Genomic DNA, 17,534 nt, shown 5'->3' on the forward strand with positions numbered 1-17,534 from the left:
AGTGGTACACGCTTCCGAAATGTTGAAGAAGTGCGAGAATGGGTGGACGAATGGATTGCTTCGAAACAAACATCGTTTTATCGAGATGGTATCGCCCAGTTGCCAGAAAGATGGCAAAAAGTTGTAGAAAGTGATGGAAAATACTTTCATTGAAATAATTTAAATAAATTTTTTACAATAAATGCTTTTTCTCAGTATTTTTTGGGCGGAAACTAAGTTAAGGTCCTAATAATCGCGGGAAAATGCAATGTCGAGTTAAACTCGACGTAGATTGTTAAGAGTAAAATTGTAGATGTGTCGTTCTTACATTATTATCATGCAACAAGACAACCTTGCAAACTGACGGTTAGTCTGTGATCAGAGTCCTTTTCAGACCAGATTGTTTATCGGCTCTTCACTTGGACTCAGATCCGCTTTTTATTGGTCCGCTACAGCAATCAAATCGTTATTGCCGAAATAAAATCATTATTGTGCAGGAACGACTCTTCCGGAGCGCACTTGTGAGACGAAGTATTAATTCTCCGTAAAAATAGTTCCGTAAGTCCAACGAAGTGTTCAAAGAACGTCGTCGATGCTTGACGAGTCCTGCTCGCTGCAACGAGATAAAAGCTACGTGCCGGCAATGATTTCACTGTACTTCCTTTCTGTGATCATGGGACGGGTCGCGAACATACTTCTCGCAATATTTCAGCCCGTGTTTTCCGCTGTTGCTGTAAGACACGTACATGGGGCTGTCCAACAGCGAAGGATTGTATCTTGGTAGGAAATATATCCACGCTTTCGTCAGCTCGCTGACCTGAAAGATGAGAGAAGATCCGACGAAAGGTGAAATAACGAAAATGGTTCAATGATTACCCTCTGCCTCCTGCACGATCTCCTCCAATTACCTCCTCGAAACTTTCCCCAGGCTTGAGTGCAGCTTCCGAGGCTAATAAAATTTCTTCTTCGGTGCGCTCGTAAAAGGTAGGATGCTCCTCCAGCTCGTCCAATCTCTTCAGCATCGTGGAATCCACGTCATATATTTCTCCTTGCACGTGCTATTCCAGCACACACAAATACATAACCGTTACATTCACGTAATGTAACGGAATATTAATATTATAATTATTATTATAATATAATATATGAAGTAATATGTTGAATTAAATATTAAAGGAGAGAATTCGCTCAAGAAAAAGCCGCAAAATCGACCATTTTGCGGAATTCTTTTAAAGAAAACTACAAAACATTTCAAAGCGCGCTTTATACTTACATTGCCGACGTTGGGTTTCTTCAACAGGAACGGGATGTTGTACCTGGTGGCGATCACCAGGGGATACGAGATCGTCGTCTTGCCAATACCTAGAAATTTTGCGTAGCCGTTCGCGACATCCTTTATGACGCCGTGGTTGGGTTCTCCCCGTTTTAGTGTGCCGTACACAAACACCCGGTGCAGCGGGTTCTTAAGCAGGTTCTCGTACATTTCGAAAATCGCGCCACGTGACTCTCACACGTGACTCTCACACGTGACTTCCGGCTGATGACACCACGGCGGTGATCGTAACGTTATTATCGCGTTTTATCTAAATGTGCATGCGGTGTATAATTACGTCACAGAGTTCATGCGATATTGATTCACCTGATTGAAATAAAACTTGAAATTAGAGTGGTTTGCGGAGAAGAGAAATTTTTCGCGATGACGTGTCGGGAAAGCGGCGCGAACTTTCCCCGGGCACGTGCAAGGTCACACAGGGTGTTTCCGAAATGTTCAGGGTTGGGTCAAGTTGAGTTCCACTATAGTATCCGTTACATATACTATAGTGGAACTAACTCAACTCGACCCAATTCTGCCCTAATAGCACGCATGTTCAAAAGACGTCCAGAGAACATCCAGAAAACATTTTATGTTCTATGGATATCCACTGGACGTTCCCTGAACATTGCGTGCTATTAGGGTGGGTATTTCGAAGCACTCACGATGTTCGCGCTGTGGGTGCGGAGAATAAAATAAGATCAACACATAACTGGCCGATACACACCACACAGATGTCACTTAGGTTAGCCTGCTGAACTGGTGCAATAAATTGAAGGGAGACAAGTTTCTTCTCACTCTAACCTTTTGCATTAGTTCAGCAGTGCACTTACAAAGAACAGATCATTAAATTATATCGCGTAGAGATTTTCTTTAGTACCAACATTATCCCCTCTACTTTTCGGGAAATTGTCGCCTAACCTGTCACTTATACACTGATGAGAACCACCTTCTAAGACGTATTATTTCAACAATTTCCAGATTGAGAACGTTTCATGTTCACATTGCACAGCATTTCTATAAAAAATACCGTAAATTCTCCATTGTGTGAATATGGAGAAACTGAGACAATTGATCCCTTTTTTTATTTGAATGCCCGCTTCATGCTAGGGAATCTGATCTGTTACGGATTGGCCTGATCCGCGCAGACGTCGGCTGGCCTGTTGAAACGTGGCAAATTTTTGGAGACTCCGATGAGGCTTTCCTACTTGTGGATAAATTTTTCTGTAGTATTCGCAGGACCCTCTAAATATCAATTATTTTCAGTGAATTTTTATTTTTTACATCTTCGGACTTTTTGATTTATAGACTTAGTTCCACACCAGCAACAACAACACAGACTGCGTTCGGAAACGTCATTCGAGTACTCTTCCTCTCTTTTTATCGCACTTTTGTATTTCGCTCACTCCAACTATCGTCTAGTAGTGTGCACACAGTGTGTGTTCCGAACGCAGCCTTACACTGATGGAACGGTGGATGGTCGCGTGACAGAGATTGGTAACAACGGTCAGCGCGGTTTTTTCAAATCGACACGAGAAGTTTATCGTAGGAAAAGCGCAAAGAGATTAAGCATACGTATCAAAGTTGTGTCATGAATTTCGTCTACGCGGATCGTCTACATATTGTTTACGTGATGTATAATAGTTCTTTTTTATGTGGACAATGTAAACTACACGGAGAATAGTGTAAATTATATCTTAAAATAAAAAAAAAAAAAATATATATATATATATATATATATATATATATATACAGAAAAGAGTAATTAAATTAGGAGACAGTTACAGTATCTGTTTTGGATATCACTTATAAATATAACGCTCAGAAATAATAAACAAATTATATGCAATTTTTATTTTATTGTGTGACAAATTGGTAGATTTAACTCTGAAAATAAGAATATCACCAGAGAATTCTGCGGACTCTCTAACTTATTTAGGAAACGTTCATAAATCATGCATTAAGATCTTAAAGAGGTTTAGTAAAAATATAAATGAAGTTAAATAAAGGTTAAATCAAAATAAAAAAATTTCGTTAACTGATTGTTGAGCAAGCCACACATTCTTTAAACAAAATCCGTTAGTTACTCATTGTTTACATAGATGACATACATAGTTTACATTGCCTAAATGTAGACGTAGAGTATCATAATTTACGCGTAAATGCACGATCTTGGTGCGTATGTCGTTAAAAAACTTTTTTCATTTCCGAACCACGAACTACTCGGATGCCCAAGAACCTGAATACGCAACTGATTTGAAAGATATTCGAGTATATATAATTTGAGAGACACCTGGATATCCGGGTAATATCCGGAAGATTGGTACGCAACGAAGTTTGTACGAAGTTTGTGTTTTCCAGCTGCACTGGAACCAAAGGCAGAAATTCTTTTCATCGTTTCACGCGTATGATAACAGATATTGAGGTAAGATCAACGAACCGGGAGTACTTTACGAGATACTATGTATAACGAGCCAGAGTAAGCGGAACTTCACGGGCCGCGTAGCGAAACGTTGACCCTCGACTCGTCGACACGCGTCATAAATTCATAAAGCACTTTGGCGCCTCCGTCAGCTTTTCCCGCTGTGGATGAGACGTAATTCGACGCTCTGGGACAACATAGGGGTGGCTAGCCTTTAGGAACAGAGCAATCGGGGAAATGGACAAAAGCCCTTGGAAAAAGTGTCGCGCCGGTCTACTCTGAGAGCAGCGGGCGGCATCGCGATAACGACGGGCCTAGGGGCTAACTTATGGGATTAAAATCTGTAATTACTGCGGGAGATGACGATCACAGAAATGATTTGTGTCGATTCTAACGCCGCTGCGAACGCCCATACAAAGACGGGCACGACTGATGACACATCGCGCTGTTAGGACTAAGGACAGTTGCGTTCGATCGATCGCGCACGTGGCGGGAATGATCAATTGAGGTGGAACAGGGGGAAGGGGGAAAGAAACGAAATTAGAATTATAATTCCCTAGCCTCTGCTGGGGAAGGGAGAAGGTGGTCTCGTTGTAGAAAGCTCTCACGGTCGCTATGTATTCTCTGGTAACATTCTTACTTTCAGAATTAAATCTACTAATCTACTAATCTAATAAAATAAAATAAAATAAAATGTTTTGAAATAAACGTGAAATAAAAGTTTCATGTTTGTTATTTTTTCTAAACATTACATTCATAAGTGATATGAAAACAGATATTGAAATTGTCTCATCATTTAATTACTCTTTTCTGTATATATATTTTAAGATATAATTTACACTATTCCTCGTGCAGTTTACGTTGTCCACATGAAAAAAAGACTGCATACATCAGACGCGATCGAATGTATTTCGACTTTTCGCGGCGGCGGAATTTAACCCTTTGCAATATAACACCATGTGAGACCGAGGCTAGTTGGTTACCGGGGTAGATTGGCAAAATCAATTATTTCTACTGTTCTTTAAGAGATTTCAGAGTCAAGCAAGTAAGGATTTCAAAGCCATCTTTGACATATTTAAAAATCTTGTTTGTTTAATTCTGTAACTTGTTAAAAAATAGTAGCAATAATCGGTTTTAGCAACACCTTGAATATATCTTCGAGATATGGATGTAGGGAAGAAATTAACTCGTTTATTTAAATAAAACATTATATCTTTGTACTTATTTTTTTCCTACTCTCATATTTCGAAGATACTCCAGATGGTGATATAGTTATCGCCTCAGTCTCATCATAAAAGATAATAGTTTCAAATGTACGTTTGAGTCATATTTTACACGAAAAGAGATCGTGACTCGAAACGTCAAATAAATAGTGACAAAATTAGTCACGGAATAAATAAAGAGGTCGGAATGTTTTCGAGACGCATCCGAGTAAAGGTATTTTGTCGGGAATGTTCCGACACACGTTAGTAAAGGGTTCAGTAATGGTCAAGTCGATCGAATATACGCGAATCACTCCAACATCCTTGAAATGATAACTCCACCGTCGCTTGCACACGATGGTTGACGAGTTTGCGTCTCGTTACAGTGCCGGTACGACCCACGCCGCGCGTTCCTCAGTCTCGCTTCGCGCGTCCAGCGAGCCGCACGTGAGGTGGATGTGTTTCTCTCTCGCGAACGGACACGATCGGCGATTAGGTGTGCGTCGTACTCTGCCACCGTGTGTAGTGGCGTTTTTATTTCTAATTTCGACTGAGTACTATTATAGGGAACATCGCTCACCAGAACGAAGATGGCGATCTCCTTTCTCTAAAAGGTTGCTGTATCCAAAGCAAGGTAAGCGACGAGATCAATTTTCCCAACAGATTTTATTCACGAGCAACACGTGTTGCGAAACATCCGCGAGACTGTCGGTTAGGAAGACTCGATGCCATTGTGGTTTTGATTATTTTAATCTTTCTGTCAACACGCGGATATCAATTTCGAATTATCCCGCAAGCCGTCGAACGTGTTAAAACATTACCGGCGCGGAGTAGATATACAAAGAGCCTTTGTTGCTCGAAGACCCTGTAGAATGCAACAGAAAAGAATGTTCGAAATTTGGAATATGAAAATTTATATTATAGACTCTTAACAGATACTATAACGTTGTTTCGATAACATTTAAGTACCCGGGTAACCCGATACGTTGATGGAAAAGAGGAAAATTATGCACTGATATTTTAAATAAAATCATCACAAATTTCAATCGAAAACTTACAAGATGAGACGAGTGATGAGTTATTGATTTGTTTTCACCATTAATTTCCGTCACGGTTTTACTCGACTGATTTTATTCGTAAGCAACGCGTTGCTTGCGAAATTTCCGTGAGATCTCTAGACAATAAAATTCAACATATCTTTATGTTTGTTTTGATAATTTCAAATAAAATCGATGCGAGCCTTATTTTGAAAACGTGCACGGTTAAAAGTGAAACAAGAGGCGAGCTATTAATTTCTGTCGCGGTTTCTCAACTAATTTTACTGAATTTCGCGTGCAACACATTGCATGCGAAATTTCCGCGAGATTTTCAGGTGGTAACATACAATATTTCCGCGTTTGTTTTAATTACTTCAACTGAAATTGACACGAGTTTTATTTAAACAAGAGGCGACCTATTAATTTCTGTCGCGGTTTCTCTACTGATTTTTTCTCGACCGCTGTGATTTTGCATCACATTGCATGCGAAATTTCCGCGAGATTTTCAGAAGGTAAAATTCGATATTTCCGCAATATTTGTTTTAATTATTTCAACTGCAACTGACACGAATTTTATTTTTCAAAAAACCTACACGATATCAAAAGTGAAACAAGAGACGAGTTATTAATTTCCGTCACGGTTCCTCGACTGATTCCGTTTTCTGCGAGCAAGGCGTTGAATAATAGAGATCTTCAGCGAAACGTTCGCCGGGAAGATCTACGATTGAGTTTCTTCCCGTGAAGGCGAAGAGGCTTCACGGGACTATCCCACGATGGCAGCGCAAAAGAGTTCCCGTCTCGCGTAAATCGTCGCGACCGCAAGCGTTTCTTCCTTCATTCTCGCGCTCACGAGTGCACCCTTCGCCAATTGCATCGACTTACGAGTGTTTACATCACGATGCGATCGGGGAGCGCCGTAATCGCATGGGCCCAGGCGATTTATGAATTATGCATCTCCACGGTGCCCTCGAATTTCTTCTGAGGCCCTTTCCGTCCCGGTCCTCACGGAAACGCGCGCCCTGACGTGCTCTCGTGATCGTTAATATTAATTTCGACCGGCGCACCCACTAAATTGCTACAAATTACGGTGTAACGAAGGCGACGACACGCCCGTTGATTAAAGCTCGCGTTACTTCAGGCTTCAACTCGCAGCCCAATCGACAAGTGTTATCTATTTTTTGCTCATTGTTCTCCGGAATTTCGGCCAGAGTCTTTTCTCATTTTGAGAAAAGTTGCCTCGCGAACGACAACGTCGCGATGGCGGAAATTCACGAGCGACAATTAATCGACACGGTGCAGTTCGCTCGTCGGAGTCACGCTTTTCGAGAACAGCAGGCTATGATATGAATATTGAGGCAGCGAAAATTAATTCGCGGTTCAAATTGCGGAGGTGGTTTTCAGTTTAGTGAGTTCCGTCGCGTGTGTGCCGAGCAATTTGATTTTTCTCGCCGGTCAGTGAAATGAGATGCTCGCGAGCAAGAATGTTTTGCGCGACGCTCTGCAACGGTGCACTCTGTTTACGCAGGAGTGTCTCGCATTACTCCCGTGTAACCCGAAATGAATGGAAAAGTGTCCCGTCGTGTCAATCGAGGCCGTCGTGGCATCGTGATCACGCGATCATCTCTCTACAGCAATTCCCAATTTGAATGCACGCAAATTAATTTGTACATTTAAAATACTCTTGCAGCTACATTCGATGTTTATAATACATCTACCACAATGAGGACGCTTCTAAAATGCTGAGACTTGGAGATCTCAGCGAACCGCGCGCGACTCAAGTCTGAAATTAGTATTTGGTGGCGCATTTTTATATTTAAATTTCGCGTTTAATTAAATCCTGCAGTAACAACTTTTGTACCGTGTCGTAAACGCTCCTCGAATTCAAGGAGGCTTCAAAGATCTCTCGAGCCGAATGAAACTTCAAACGCGCCATTCCCGTCCCGGATTAATTCTCAACTGTCGGCAACGGTGAAGCGCGGGCGATTTTTCGGGATCAAATCGCATTTCCAGATGTTGCCGGGGCCTGCTCGGTGCAGCCGGCCGGCTGTGTTACAGCCGCGTTCACTTGTAAATTCACCTTATTACTCCTTTTTTCCACGCGGAAGGGGTCTGCTTTTTTTCGTCGTGCCCGTGAAAGGAATGCGGGCGACTCGTGTCTGGAGAACAACTCGATGAACAAAGGGGGTTCCCCGCATCTCGACGGGCACCTTCTTTTCTGCCGAGACGCTCAAGTGGGTCAAAGCTGGATCTCGTATTAGGCGCGAGACGGCGGGACGTAGGAATTATTATCCCGAGGAAGGCAATGTCCGCGAATGGTGCTTAGGATGGGACGCGTGTCATTTCGAGCAAGCCGCGTGAGAGAAACGAACGACACGTGGCGGTCCGCCAGCGAATGGAGGAATGGACTGAGCAACTAATGACTTGCGGTCAAAATTTGATTACTTTCTTCTCTCGATTACTGAAAAGCTCAAGGCACAGAGAGAAGAACGTGTATTCAAGATATTGCCGTCTCTTTTGGTTTCCATCGAGGAAACTTCTTCACACGCGACTATACCCATTTATTTCCCCAAAAAGACAGTAGAGTGAAACACCGAAATTATTGGTCCCTCTTAGTCGTTGACACTTTAGAAAAGTCTGGTTTTTCTCGCGGTCAGTAGAGGTTGTTCACAGTTTCAGTTGTCAAGTTCTCTTTTGGAGATAATTGAGTGCGGGCAAGAGGTTTAACTGCAATGCTGATCGCATGTAAAATCAGGATTTTCTTCCTGGAGTGTCAATGGCTAAGGGAATGTCGATAATTGGATGTTTCATCTTATCCGCGCGATTATGTCCTCTCGACACTGTGCGACTTATCGGCGTCGCGAATCCTTCATTCTCGCGCAATCAAGTTGAACGGAAGTGATGTGTAGTAACCCACAAAGGCACCAGCGGCCGGACCGTTTTACATTCCGTGGGTGTTTTCCACTGCCTCTCTTCTCACTTCTCGGCTCTCTTTCTCTCGTCTCTCCTCTCCTCTGTCTTCTCTCCTTGCTCCTTTCTCTCCTGCTGCCATTGAACGGCTGTCCCTCTGTCTATTGCCGTCTATCTCCTCTTTCTCTCTCTCTTCCTTTCTTCCTGGTCGTCTCTCGGCTGATTCGAGACCAGCATAGCCAGTCGCTGTGTCATCGAGGCCCGATACATCATAAATATAAATTGGCTGAGCGCGCGCGTGTGTGCGCATAAATGAAGCTGCGCTCACGCAAGTACCTCGCACGCACGCACGTAAGCAAGCAAGCAAGCAAGCACGAACGGTCGTTCATGCAACGTTAGAGAATGTTAATGCTCCTGCGGCGACGCTCGCCAAAAATGATAAACGAATCGCGCCGAGAGGTGGCTCGCGTTAACACACCTTGTCCTGAGTAAATACGAACTAAAATATAATGGGAGGAGCAGTCAGGAAGTCGCAGCGATCTAGCCCCCGGCAACGGCGTGTGATGGTGATTTATTATTAATTTTCCCGTGAGATGAATTAAGAGAGCTCGCCGTTCGCTGACGAGAGAAATGTAGTGCCAGTGAACGCCAACTAACAGCGACGTTACATCAATGCTATAACTTCTCACTAGATAACATAACTGCTGCATAAATCATATGTTTTACTGCAATGAAATTGTTCAGTGGAGAGTTATAGCATTGATGTAATGTCACTGTTAATTTATGGTGATTGGGATTTGTGACGAGAGAAATGTGATGTCAGTAAGCACTAACTACATTACATTAATATTGTAACTTCTCATTCGATCATATAACTGTTATACAAATCATATGTTATACTGCAATGAAATTGTTGAGTAGGGAACCATAAGATTGATACAATGTTACTGTTAATTGTAATATTGTAATTTGTGCTTTATGCAACCTCAGAAGCGCAAAGTTCTTTTCTAGATTCTTGATGTCGAATTTCGTTCTTTATGACCAGCTGTTGATGAGTGAAAGAGATTGATTAACTGTCGCTTTCTAAGTAAATTCCAATTGCAATCGAAATTTTAATCTGCTTCTACTTACGGTTAAATCGCCGTCTCCGCTCTCTTCTTCGCGGGACGATGGGAATCTAAAGATACTGAAATCTAAAATAATATCGCGATTGCTTCTTCGGCCTAAGTTCGTTCCTTGTTTTCTTGCGATAGCGTCAACTTGCATGCGAGGTCGTCAAAGTGGCGAGAAAACGCAGTGGCTGAAACGGACTGAAACTCGATGGCACCGGCCTTGCCGTCGGCCGCCCCCGGCGATTAGTTCGTGAGCGCGTGCAAAAATACACGCGCGGCGCGAATCAACGCGGGCGGCTTCCTGAGGATCGAGATAAGCTCGTCAACGATGAGTGTTGGTGCTGGAGTACGTGGCAAGTGCGAGCCCACGCTGGATCCGATGATAAACTTTGACGAATCGTTTTCAGTGCGGGTCCAATCTAAACAGCGCACGCGACGCCGCTCGTAGTTTAAGTAGCGCGGCGTGTCTGTCTTCGGACACCCGAAAGAGACGCCCCCCTGGCGAACTTCTCGTCGCACGTCTCCTGCGATTTCTCGCAAAATCACACGTCTGTAATATCAACGAAGTGCACTCGGAATATTTCCTGACAAATCGGTCGCATGCTCGCGACGCAGCTTAGGACCGGTCGATCGGCTGGTCGGCCGGGGAAGGATCAGGTGGAATCGCCGATAAATCACCGCGGATAAAATCGACGGTGAACGAGATGCCGAGAAGCGAGAGGAGCTAGGAAGAAGAGGAGAAGACGAGACGAAGAGTCTGCCTCTCCCTTTCTCTCCTCACAGACTGGATCTGGAGAACGAGGGCGAAGGGGAGGACGAAAACAAGAGATGCGAGATGCTAGGGAGCACCTGTCCAACAGCTGCCTCGCATATGGCGCGTACACACACTCGCGAGATTATGCAAGGAGAGTAGGTGTCTTGTGTTTTTAGACACTGCGGTGGTGGAGGCTCTCGAAATAATTAAGACGATGCGCGTTATGTTAATTTCTTTCCGTCGTTGAATTTTAAATTTTCTCCTTCTCTCTTCTCTATCTCTTAGAGAGATATCTCTCCTATGTTGCGCAATTTCGGGATGGAGCGCAGCAATTTCTTCTTTCGGGCTTTTGGAACTTATTTAACACTTGTCACACTTGACACTTGTCTCATATGTGAGATATTCAGATTTTTATTCAGAATTAAATGAGAGTTTCTCAGTCGATTTATATGTGACATTTATATTATATATGTGTAATCGTGATTCAAGTCATCATAAAAAACTGTTATTTAACTCTGAATTCAAATCTGAGTATCTTATTTGAGACAAATTTCTAGTAAGGATTATTAATAGGGGCCTTAATACAGTAGCCTTAATACAATTCGTAACGTTGAGTCATAAATAAAAAATTCCACGTGCAAAATAAAGTCTTTGTTTATTACCCGTGAACGTCGCGTTAATCCTTCCATCGTTGAATTTCAGATTTTCTCTTCCTTCCTCTCTTCTGTGAAGGGAAATTTCGCGATAAAATGCATCGATTTCTTCCTTCTGACCTTCAATATCGCTCATAATGTTAAATTGAAAAATTCACGTGCGGAATGAAACCTTTACTATCCGTGCGCCTCATGTTGATCCCTCCACCGTTGCATTTTAAATTCTCTCTTCCTTTCTTCCTTGTTTAGAAGGATGACTTTCCTGTGATGCGAAATTTTATGATGAGCCATATCGATTTCTTCCCAGACAGCATGAATTCTAAAAGCGCATAAGATGACTTTAAGATGTTCTTTAATCATCTTTATGATACATCTTTTAGAGATGACATAAATATAACTAAAAGACATCTTAAAGTCAGCTTATGCGTCGTTTTTAGAGCTCGTGCTGTCTGGGTTCCTTCTGACCCTCAATACCGTTTGTAATGTTAAACTGCGAATTCCACGGACGAAATGAAGCTTTCGTTATCCGACGCGCGGGTCTATTCTGCGAGGAATCGTCAAGTATTTCCGAGCCGTATCCCTGAACACTTGGGTGGCATTAGAAGTTCTCATTTGGTTCACGCATCTTCGCGGAATGCAATATACCGGTCCCTCCTCTTGCCAGCCGTTGCGCGGACGCTCCGACCATTAGTCATCCGCCAATGGGTCCTCTGTCCGGTAAGTTATGATCAAAAGGTCGCAAGTCGGCGGAGGGAGCGTTAACAACCCAACTTGTAAATCCAAATTCGGCGCGCAAGCTCGATTTCACCGCGCCGTAGAATAAATCTACGCGCCTCTCGAGCGCATGTCGATGACGCATTCGTGAATCACTCGAGTATCTATGCCTTTATTCAGGGAACAAAGTCCTTAGGTACGAATAAAGAGAATAAAAAAGAAGAAAATAGGGAAAAGTAAACATGCTTGGACGTTTCCTAAGTAAATTCACGGTATCGTTCAGTTTGCGCAGAAGAGCGCACGCAAAATTGATTGCGTCCTCGAGTTCGCACATGAAGAAAAGAACAGTTAATTAGATCCGCGGTTCTTCAAGAACAGTTCATAAAAGTCACTGACAAACGTCGACTTTCTCAATTGCCAAAGCACGAGAGTGTCTCGTGCCGTTTTTTTTTTTCCTTTCCTCCGTATCAAAAGTAACAAGCTGGGGAAGTCAATGCTAAGTCCACGTGACGTCGACTCAGTCGTGATCTCGGCGCGCGTTATGAGGATTAATTCACGACTCAGTGGTGGCTCGCTCGCGCTCTCTCGGAGAAAGGGGCCCTCGCGCGAGGTCCGCAGCGTGATTACGAGAAGGCGTGGCGGCGACGTAACAATGAAGCCGGCAATTAAAATGGAAAAGGGAAAAACGCGCAGCTGCGGGGCCCGCCGCACTCGTCCGCCCCGCAGACGGGGGGCGGCAGCGTCTGCCCACGCGCGCGGGTACGACGCTTACCTCCGCGCGTTCGAACGCCATAGATCGTCAATTTGATCATGGCTCATTAATTCTCGATTATGCGCGAGGAACGGACCACCGTGGGACGCCGAGACAAAGAGTCGAGCGTGACGGAAAATCGCCCGAGCGGAAGCGATAAGCGCGCTCTCGCACTCCCGGACTGGATCGCCGACTGACCGTCGTTAATTAAACGTTTCAAATGCAGCGCGCGAATCGCCTATGTATATATATATATATTTTTTTTTCTTTTTTCTCCACTTTGTTCCTCTTTCGCGTGGAACTGTCGTGGCCGTTGGACGCGAAGAAGAAGAGAAGCTGACTTCGATCCGCTTCGAGAAGGAGCGTCCCTTCAAGACGCTCTCCCTTCACGACACTGTCAATGTCGTCTTTCAGATTCATTTATGTTCCTGCGGGGGTTTGAGACAGCGCAAATATAAACAGCGATTAGGGGAAGTGATCCTAAGCAAACACGTTGCTGAAGTGGCCGAAGCGCGCGCGAGTCGCGCGGCAAGAAGTGACGGAAATAAAAGTGACGACGACTGCGGGTGCTGAGTGCGCGTTCGTTCTCTGCGAACGTGTACGATATATGGGCAATAATAAATAAATGAACCCCACACTGAGAGAGAAAAATCTGAGCTTCAACAAACGGATATACCGATGAAGAATTTTGAAAATTTATCCGATGAAACTTGATCGATATACAACCTAATGAACACTAGCTAACAGTAACTTTACATCAATATGTTACGAATTTTCATTTATTCAGCAATGTAACCATTATACAGGGTTGGCAAAAAGTCCGGAAACGGTGAAATATCTCGAAAAGGATCAACTGTAGCGAAAAATATAAGTAGCAAAGTTGTAGGGCTTAATAAAATACTTAATGATAGCTAAAAATTTAACTTTGGATGGAGGACGAAGGTCAAATTGAATTTTTTAAATTGGACCCCTCACTTTTTATTACATATTCTTGTAGCTTATTTGAAGGGCTTTCCAAAAACCTATAATAAAGTATTTTTTTATTAGGCTTTTATTAGGCTTTTTATTTAGAGTTATGAGGCTTGAAAGGATTTTGGTTTTTAACTGTTTCTGTTTCGTAAAAACGTATCACTGTCTTCTGAACGGTGGATTTAGAAATAAAATTGCGATCAGGATATGCAGCATTGAATATGTAGATCAGTTACTTCTTCGTATGATCTAATATGGTCTCCAAATTTTCGAAAGAAACAGCATTATCTTTTCTTTATCGGTTATTATTTAAAAAAAAAAATTTGAAATTGTTGGAAAAAGAAAGGGAAAAGACAAAGAGTAAGATGCGAGAGAGCACGACTCGTTTTTAAAATACAAAGATCGAGAAGCGTTATCGTGAAGCGCGGGTATGCGTGAGTTTTGACTGACTACGTGTGATATTACGTCATGAATGAGAGCGAATGAACAACTAAGCCGGTCATATCGTCTAGCTCGAGACACGAAAAACAAAGTTATTCTTGTTTTTCTCCTGTGTTTATGTTTTTTAGGCTCCCAGCCTAGTTGTTCATTCGCTCGCATCGAACGCGGTTATTCATTCACGACGTAATATCACACGTACTCAGTCAAAACTCGCGCATACCCGCGCTTCACGATAACGCTCCTCGATCTTTGTATTTTAAAAACGAGTCGTGCTTTCTCGCATCTTACTCTTTGTCTTTTCCCTTTCTTTTTCCAACTACAATTTCAAATTTCTTTTTTAAAAATAATAACCGATAAAGAAAAGATAATGTTGTTTCTTTATCGAAAATTTGGAGACCATATTAGATCATACGAAGAAGTAACTGATCTACATATTCAATGCTGCATATCCTGATCGCAATTTTATTTCTAAATCCACCGTTCAGAAGACAGTGATACGTTTTTACGAAACAGTTAAAGACCAAAATCCTTTCAAACCTGGCTGGCTGACTTCATTGGATCATTTTCATCGGATATCATTCGAATACCATCTTTCTGGTCGGATATTTAGGTGAGTCAGAAAAAGCGTTCTTTTTTGTTCGATCAAGTGCAATATTTGATTAAGTTGTGTCTCATTGGATGAAGGTACCTGACGCTTGATCAGAAAGCTCCAAAATCGGATATATTGCGTGACTGGTGTATCAGTTCAGAGAAACTCGAATTTTTCTTTCGGCGCACAGGCAATGATACCCTCACACGTGTGATGATGTAGACCGGACTATAAATATGAGTCTTCCTCAAAAATACCTACGAAAGTTGCGCTGCCTGGTCCGAGGCAGTCGATCACGAGCGGAGGAAGCGTCTTATAATGACCGCTCGTCGGGTCTGGCACGATGTCGAGTTCGATGCGAGAACGGATCGACCGATCCCTCTGTGTCCGACCAAGGGGTCCCGTGTGCCCTTTCACGATTTCCGTGGAATCAGAATAAAAAGTCGGAACTGTTAGCCACGGTCGTAACCCGAGATGTGTAAGCTACGTTTCGGTCTTACGGCCTCGCTCTTAATGCCCGCGCGAGGAGAGCCCGAGGAATAACACCGGCGCACGTTTCTTCGAAATACATGTGAAAGGCATTCACTTCACCGCGACTGGCCGAATCCCCGAACTCGCTTTTATTAAAGCCGTTGAACCCACGTCGGGACCACGAGCGTGCGATAACGTTAATCTCAAAAACACCGAACTTTATTTATCGCGCGCGGCGATAGGAATTCGTATAGTGGCGTCGAGGCAAGCAATTACACTTGGCACTTGATGGCGACGCGATCTTTTTCAGACACCACCGAGTGGGCCGAGAATGGCATAGGGCGCAGGGCAAACGATCGATCGGCAGTATGTGTTATGTGATAGTTACCGGACGCAGTCTGCTGTGGACGCTCTTGTCTTTGACAGCGTTGATGGCCGTTTTATCGGGCCTCATCACTCCGAGATGGCTCGTCGGACCACCAACGATTAAAGACACGAGTGAGTATCCTCCAACTTGATTGAAGTTCTCGTTGCGTGCCTCCCTCAGCTCCTCGTCAGCCCGTGTCCGGGCTATCTCGCATAAGTAACTTTACTCCTCTCATTTACTGAGAGAGAGAGAGAGAGAGAGAGAGAGAGATTGGCGACATGTAATCTCAATTATCATTCTCTCCCTTTCACTTCGTTTCATACGTGGCACGTTTCTCGCTTCGTCATTTCGTGACCTGCTCCGGCATTTCAGGAAACGGCACGGAACTGTACACACCCACCGTCGGGATCTTCAACCGTTGCACGAGATTGTACGGCAGGTTGCATTGCGCGAACTTCAACGTGGACGGTCTCGCGACGGACCCCAACGTTTTCCCCGGATGCTGGAAGGCCTCCTTGTTCTTCTTGTCCTCAGGCTTGGCGGTGATGTCGATTACTGTGATAGCTGCTCTGCTGGGATGCTGCGTGCAGAGTATCGGCCGCAAGAGCATCTTCAATTTGGCGGGTGTGGCGCAGGCCGTAGCTGGTAATGTTTCACGTGGGGAGGAGCATCTGAAAGTATGCACGGTCGTTAATGATCCAATTTCGATGGAGCGCTCATTAAGAAACGCGACGTGGTCTTGAAAATTATATTGCGATACAATCTCTCTGATCAATTAAAAAAGAAGATTACTGACTCGCTTAAACCACCCTGAAGACACTCCACTCCACTATGATAAATTATAATGAAACTTGGAGAGGGGAATATGTATTTTGCGCTTTTGTTTCCGCAGGAATACTTTATCTCTTCGGGATGATCCTGTATCCTGCAGGATGGGGCGCCGAGAGGGTACAGAGGATCTGCGGTCCTGAAGCCGACGCTTTCTATCTCGCCAACTGCAGTCTTGGTATGCAGATAAATGAGAGTCTCGGATTGGAAATTAGACATTAAGAAAGCTTAGACATCAAGCAGCTGCGCATCTTTTTTATCGACTTTCACAGATTTGAACTGATAGCTTTGCTCAAATCAACAATCTACTTGTATCTTACAAAGAATAGGCAGTTTCTTTCGTTGCAAATTAATGTAAAGTAACAAGTCAGAGACAAACTCCTTCATAAAGTTAAATCAGGTTACAGGAGAGTACAAAATATATTAAACGTGTCTTTCAGGCTGGGCCTTTTACAGCGCGACGATCGGCGTTGTTCTCACCTTCCTCTGCGCTGCTTTCAGCGGACAGGCGGAGAAGTCGACCGCCAGCGACAAAATTCAGGATAAAATGAACGAAGGGAAGACCCTGATATGTTTGGCATAAGCAGCTCGATCAAATTAGCGAGGGGTTCAGTCTCGCCAAGCGATCGACGTATCGGTACGAAGTATCGGAAAGGACCGCTCGAGAAGAACCGATGGAAAACTGGAAGTGTTCACCTCATTGTGTTCACTATGCGACCCGGACGACGAAAATTGCTGTCGACCAAATTACTCGCAATCGAATAAAAAAATAGCCATGATTAATCGCGATATCGGAAATGAGTATTCACAAGATATCTGTATGTCTGCAGAGTGTTCATTGCCTTCTATACGTTATATTTTATCGTGTATATCTCTTTGTGTCAAAGAAATATAAGGTGAATCGCTGTCACGCACATTTGTCTTCTGTCTGTGTTCCATACGAGTAAAATAAATCTGCACTGAGAGAAAAAGTATCTAGGAAATAGTAAATATTTATTCGGTGCATATATTTACTTTGTATCAATA

General features: G+C 43.4%; 2 protein-coding genes across 5 annotated transcripts in view; one reads left to right on the forward strand and one right to left on the reverse strand.

Annotated features, from left to right (window-relative positions):
• LOC116854054 (putative gamma-glutamylcyclotransferase CG2811) overlaps positions 1-2,153 on the reverse strand; it is a 2,732-nt gene extending 579 nt beyond the window's left edge. The window contains exons 1-5 of one of the 4 annotated variants that reach the window (XM_032835556.1): positions 1,957-2,146; positions 1,253-1,618; positions 888-1,037; positions 675-796; positions 341-592 (exon numbers count right to left, since the gene is read on the reverse strand). In XM_032835556.1, the coding sequence (XP_032691447.1) occupies positions 556-592; positions 675-796; positions 888-1,037; positions 1,253-1,462 (519 nt within the window). In that variant the 5' untranslated portion in view covers positions 1,463-1,618; positions 1,957-2,146 and the 3' untranslated portion in view covers positions 341-555. Of the gene's footprint in view, positions 1-307; positions 797-887; positions 1,038-1,252; positions 1,619-1,956 lie in introns of those variants that run through there. The other 3 variants (XR_004380070.1, XM_032835554.1, XM_032835555.1) reach the window with 3 other exon arrangements.
• A 3,162-nt stretch (positions 2,154-5,315) lies between these two features.
• Positions 5,316-17,422, forward strand: LOC116853907 (LHFPL tetraspan subfamily member 2a protein). The gene is made up of 5 exons (XM_032835240.1): positions 5,316-5,549; positions 15,624-15,811; positions 16,053-16,325; positions 16,573-16,686; positions 16,949-17,422. Exons 2-5 carry the CDS (start codon positions 15,682-15,684, stop codon positions 17,089-17,091), a joined length of 660 nt encoding a protein of 219 aa, XP_032691131.1. The 5' UTR covers positions 5,316-5,549; positions 15,624-15,681; the 3' UTR covers positions 17,092-17,422.
• Positions 17,423-17,534: the final 112 nt, after the last annotated feature.

This window comes from Odontomachus brunneus, unplaced genomic scaffold (assembly GCF_010583005.1).
Source record: "Odontomachus brunneus isolate Ranch 3 - 2012 unplaced genomic scaffold, Obru_v1 Obru_scaffold_007, whole genome shotgun sequence".
Lineage (NCBI taxonomy): Eukaryota > Metazoa > Arthropoda > Insecta > Hymenoptera > Formicidae > Odontomachus > Odontomachus brunneus.

What these genes read in the sequence shown, in the direction of transcription:
- LOC116853907 (XM_032835240.1), top strand. Translation starts at nt 15,682, where the DNA reads ATGTGTTATGTGATAGTTACCGGACGCAGTCTGCTGTGGACGCTCTTG. An exon ending in ACCAACGATTAAAGACACGA is followed by an intron (nt 15,812 to 16,052) that starts GTGAGTATCCTC and finishes CCGGCATTTCAG; the next exon opens with GAAACGGCACGGAACTGTAC. An exon ending in TCTCGCCAACTGCAGTCTTG is followed by an intron (nt 16,687 to 16,948) that starts GTATGCAGATAA and finishes CGTGTCTTTCAG; the next exon opens with GCTGGGCCTTTTACAGCGCG.